The sequence below is a fragment of the Triticum dicoccoides genome, chromosome 7A (genome assembly GCF_002162155.2).
Source record: "Triticum dicoccoides isolate Atlit2015 ecotype Zavitan chromosome 7A, WEW_v2.0, whole genome shotgun sequence".
NCBI classification, from domain to species: domain Eukaryota; kingdom Viridiplantae; phylum Streptophyta; class Magnoliopsida; order Poales; family Poaceae; genus Triticum; species Triticum dicoccoides.
The window spans coordinates 308340425-308345738 of NC_041392.1; the positions used below are offsets into that span (position 1 = coordinate 308340425).

Sequence of the window (5314 nt, forward strand, 5' to 3'; positions counted from 1 at the left end):
ATTTGGTAGCTCCATCACAAAAAAACTCAGTTTGAACACTCGAAAAATGATTAAAAATAGCTAGACATATCAGAAATGCATACAAATTGGTGCTCATCCATAAAATGTGGTCTAACTTGAGTGAAAATTTGTATGACACCCTTTTGCAAAATATTTTTGATAGCTGCTTCACAAAATAGCTTTATCTTTAGTACTTGGAAGTTATTTTAAATCACAGACTCTCGGACCAATCTGAACACTTCTCATGAATCACCCCACTCATGTGATCTGAATCATCCACACCAGGCGAATCCAACGTCTCTCACTCACCTCTCAGCAGGCCAACCCAAACCCGAACTCCACTCCTCTCCCCCCTCTCCCCCGATTCGGATGCACTCGCAGCCGCCACCTACCTCCCGCCCCCCGATTCAAATCCCGCTGCCCACGCCCGCGCACCACCACACTCCTCCGCCCGCGCGCCACCACACTCCGCTGCCCGCGCCCGTAGGACGCAAACCCCATGCCGCTCTTCCTCCGCCCGTCGACTCACCCCGTCCCTGATGCCTCACTCGCCGCGCTCGTCCCGCCCTCGGCGCCGCACCTCCACTGCCACCTCCGCTGGCTCCTCGCCTCCGCCTCCGCCTCGGGCGGATGGCCGACACTGACGCCGAGAGCCACGGGCCGCCGCCGACGTGAGGAGGGGGATCTTCGACCGCCTGCAGGCCGCCAGCAACCAGGAGGCGCTTCCGTCCACGGCCACTCGTTCCTCACCACCACCACCACCACCACCGGTCACCACCCACCGCTCACCGTCGGCGTACGAGATGCTGTTCGCGTCCCTGAAGACGCCGCCCTCCCTCGCGGCGCTCTCCCCGTCCGCCTGCGCCCCCGTGCCGGCCGCCTCCTTCCCGCCCCTTCTTCCCAGCCGCGGCCGCTTCCGCCTCTCGGCGGCCGCGTCCGAAGGCGCCACCGTCAGCCAGGAGGATGCTGCGTTCGAGGAGGCGCGCCTGGCCCAGGTACGCCCGCACGGCCGTGCGCCTCGCCTCGCCTCAGCTGTTTACTCGCTGTCACTGCCAGCCCACGCTTTTGCTCGGTGGCCGTTCTTGGCCGTTGCCATGGTACACGGGAGATGTTCAGTGCAATGCCGGCTGGGGTTATCAGTCATATCAACTATGAGATTGCCATGATGCGTGCAGTTCGCGGCGGACTGGAAGGCTGTGCGCGCGGACAAGGACCAGGGGAAGATCCTCACACTGCCCGTGCTGCGGTCAAACACCGGTGGAATCATCCTCAAGTACAACTCCATGCAGGGCTTCATGCCCAACCCTCTCCTCAGCCTCGCCCATTGGTGTAAAGGTACCCTTCCCTCCTCCTTCCAGTTGAGTTCTCTGCTCAATCTGCTCGCCCCACTACTTTGAGTCGACCGTTGTTACAAATGGAAACAATTCAAGAGTGGATTGCAGCCGCTGAAGCTTAATTTATGGCATGTGTCTGTTTTGGCGTGCAGATCCCAAAAGGCCCATTCAAGATGTTACAAAGGACCTAGTAGGTTCCTTTGTTTCTGTCAAGGTAACTGAATTTTTTGTCCCTTTTCTCATACTTTTTTTAATTGTATCCATCCGGCATGGTAAAATCCACGACACATTCATTTGTAGCTAGGAGCCAATGTATTTACTAATTAAGTGGATGGTAGACTCAATTTTTTGACTGGGTGTATTCTACATAGTAGGGCAAATGGCATGCTGGTTTAAGTCTGTAACAATTAGAATATGCTCCAGAAAGTTGACCTCATAGCGTGACATGAACGATTGCCATGTTTTGGTTTTACTTACTCCATTTGGTGGTAGAGGTAGAACTCCAAAAATTGTCCTTCAATTTTCTCAATTCTAGTAAACTTCGTTCTGATAGTAGCCTGGCCCTATCAATTACAGCCTATTTCCCATGGTCAGACACATATTTAGTAGTTACACTAACAGTTTTGGTTGTGCCTTAAAATATTATTACTTCGGTATTTCTAGCAAATGAGCACCAGATTTCAGGGTTCCACTTGCTGTTGCTAATTGCTGACTGCAAAATCCATAGATTGTTAGTTCGACAAGTACAAGACCAACAACCTGGCTGTCGGCTTCGCTTAGTAGGATATGTAGGTAACCGCGGCACACACACACGCTGATGTTGTATTGCTGTTGCATAATGTGTTTTTGCAACTGTGTGCAATGAGTTTACGGGTCTCCTTTTACTGCGGAAGCTGAATATCACTCCCTCTGTTCATAAATAAGTGATCTATTAAATCTTGAATGAAGCATTCGGGTAGTTTAATCTCTTGGGTCAAGTATTTCTCAGATGCTTGTATGTATCTTGGATCACTAAATCGATTTGGCCCGCATGATTTTGTGGGGATTTGGTACCAGACTAGAGGTAGAGGCTGACGATTTCTTGCTGTTTCAGTCAAGTGCTTGATAGATATCTGTCTCAATCCAGAAGAAAACCCATCAAACCTGTATATGTCATCTGATTTAGATCACTTAATCTCATACATGGATTGCTGAGGTTTTTTATCTTGCAGGTCGCGGCGACCACCAAGAAGACACCCAACACCCGCATCCCAAACTACCCGAGCCTGCCGTCGCAGCTGCTATGTCAAGTCCACAACATCACCATGCATGTAGGTGTACTTGGTTCATCTTCAGGTTCGGGTGTGGGGGTTAGTGGCCTTAAGCATTAACCATTTAATCCTGATGAATGATGCTTGTTTTGCACAAGCTGACAAGGACACTGACGAGGTCTACTCACAGATGACTCCGCAACCAGTAAACTCTGTAAGTACTGTCGAAAACGGAGCTTGGTGAAGATATTCAGAACATGCTGAACTGCGTTTTCTCTACATGTGCTTTTATCGGTTTGCATGCTGCATGTTTGATGTTTTGCCTGAGCTGGGGATGAAATGGTACCGAATGCCTGAAACTAACATAACGGTGTTCAGTTTAAGTGTACATTTTGAGATTAGTGCTAGTGTTTATAAACGCTCAAAATGTGTATAGTATTTCTTAGATTAACGTGTGCTTACTGTATAATTTAGGAAAGTTTTAATAATACTACAACAAATTAAATCAGGAAGTGAAGCACGACCAAACGTACCGTATACAATGTTCAGTTCAAGTTTAATTTTCAGTTTAGTGCCAGAGTTTATCATCAATCCGAAAAATATATATCTGATTTTCACATTGATGAGTACTACTACTTACTTCTCCCATTCCTTGGCTGAAGACTATGTTTTGAACCGAGCCTTGCAGCAAGGAGGGAATGGTTGCGTCTGTTTTGTGCTTGGATGCTGTGACGCCCTCGATTCAATCGTACACTAATCATGCACGCAAATGTGTACGACCAAGATCAAGGACTCACGGGAAGATATCACAACACAACTCTAGACACAAATTAAAATAATACAAGCTTTATATTACAAGCCATGGGCCTCGAGGGCTCGAATACATAAACTCGAATACATAAGAGTCAGCGGAAGCAACAATATCTGAGTACAGACATAAGTTAGACAAGTTTGCCTTAAGAAGGCTAGCACAAAAGCATCTACGATCGAAAAGGCAAGGCCTCCTGCCTGGGAGCCTCCTAACTACTCCTGGTCGTTGGCGTCCTCCACGTAGTAGTAGGCACCCTCGGGGTTGTGGTAGTCGTCGTCAAAGGTGGCGTCTGGATCCTGGGCTCCGACATCTCTGGTTGCATCAACCGGAAAGAAGAAGAAAGGGGGAAAAGGGGGAGCAAAGCAAACGTGAGTACTCATCCAAAGTACTCGCAAGCAAGGATCTACACTACATATGCAACATTATCAAAGAGGGGTTGTATATGTGGACTGGGCTGCAGAAATGCCAGAATAGAGAGAAGGCCTAGTCCTATCGAAGACTAGCATCTTATGGAAACCACCATCTTGCAGCAAACAAGAGGGAGTAGAGTAGCATAAAGTAAAGTGGTAGTAGTGTTATCAACCTCGGCCAGAGATCCTTTCTCGACTCCCTGCGAGAAAGCAATCCCAGAGCCATACTATCCAGTTATCATCACAATCAAATCCTCATCACCATCCAGTTCTCATCACAAGTATCCAGTTCTAGTTGTATCGATCGGGATACAACTCCAAGTGTCCGTTACCGTAGGACAGGCTATCGATAGATGTTTTCTTCCCTGCAGGCGTGCACCAACTTACCCACCACGCTCGCTTAACTCCGGCCGGACACACTTTCCTGGGTCATGCCCGGCCTCGGCCAAACAATACGCCGCAACCCGACCTAGGCTTAATAGAGAGGCCAGCACGCCGGACTAAACCTATGCCCCCAGGGGTCATGGGCCATCTCCCCGGGAACTCCTGCACGTTACGAACGCGGCCGGTGAGCAGACCTAGCTACCTCCTTAAAAACGTAGGTGCTTACTAGTCCAACCCGGCGCGCGCCGCTCAGTCGCTGACGTCTATTAAGCTTCGGCTGATGCATACGACGCAGAACGCCCATACTATGCCCACGTGATAGTTAGTGCTATCAGGCCAGAGGCCCCTCGGATCAAATATCCAAATCGTAGTGGATTAGGAACGCGTGGTAACAAGCAGAGACTCACGAAAGATGTGACCCCGTTGCCCCGTCTCGAGGACTTGCGGCAAGGACTAGGAATGCCCGACCACGCCTCGTAATTATCTCGCGGGCACCCTCCAGGTCAACCCGTCTCCACATCACTCGCAATTAAGCTCGCGCGGGTACCCCTCAGGGTCGACCCATCTTTCCAAGTAACAGGGGTAAAGTCCAAGTATCCGTGTGTCCAAACATCAAGGGGAAAACCTGAGGAATCACCCTCGATGAATTCCACTAGATGTAATCATCAAGGTGAACGTAAGAGGAATCACCCCCGAGGTTCACACTTGAGGGGTTGCACGACAGAGTCGTATCGGAAGTGGTTAAGGCGGAATCACCCTCGATGACCACGACCGAATAGCTACACTATAGGGTTAACATCAGAAGTGTTGTAGAGGTCTCACCCTCGGCACTCGATAGTAACCCAGCAGTGTCGAGCAACTAAGGGGAGAGTGATGTGCGGTGGCGGGGCCTGGTCTTCGATCCCGTTGATCGGGTCTTCGATGATGAAGCAGGGGCAACAAGGACAATGTGGGGGTCACTGATGGATCACTAAACAACCTATACTAAGCAGTTTAGGATAAGCAGGTAAGGTACAATAGCAGATACAAAAGCAGGCTATGCATCAGAATAGGAGCAAACAATAACAGTAGCAAAATCTAATGCAAGCATGAGTGAATGGAATGGGCGATATTGGGATGATCAAA

At 49.5% G+C, this 5314-nt stretch overlaps 1 protein-coding gene across 2 annotated transcripts; it reads left to right on the plus strand.

The window, feature by feature from the left end:
- Positions 1-421: 421 nt before the first annotated feature.
- Positions 422-2998, plus strand: LOC119332748. Of its 2 annotated transcripts, XM_037605903.1 has the most exons (5): positions 422-995; positions 1176-1335; positions 1487-1548; positions 2546-2644; positions 2743-2998. In XM_037605903.1, the coding sequence occupies exons 1-5, from the start codon at positions 804-806 to the stop codon at positions 2776-2778; spliced, it is 549 nt and encodes a 182-aa protein (XP_037461800.1). In that variant the 5' UTR covers positions 422-803; the 3' UTR covers positions 2779-2998. The 2 variants fall into 2 exon arrangements, with proteins under 2 accessions (XP_037461800.1, XP_037461799.1); XM_037605902.1 differs by having other exon boundaries at positions 2546-2998.
- The last annotated feature ends 2316 nt before the right edge of the window (positions 2999-5314 follow it).

Coding starts and splice junctions, on each gene's coding strand:
- LOC119332748 (XM_037605902.1), top strand. CDS start 804: ATGCTGTTCGCGTCCCTGAAGACGCCGCCCTCCCTCGCGGCGCTCTCC. Junction 996..1,175: donor AGGAGGCGCGCCTGGCCCAG/GTACGCCCGCAC, acceptor TGATGCGTGCAG/TTCGCGGCGGACTGGAAGGC. Junction 1,549..2,545: donor GTTCCTTTGTTTCTGTCAAG/GTAACTGAATTT, acceptor TTTATCTTGCAG/GTCGCGGCGACCACCAAGAA.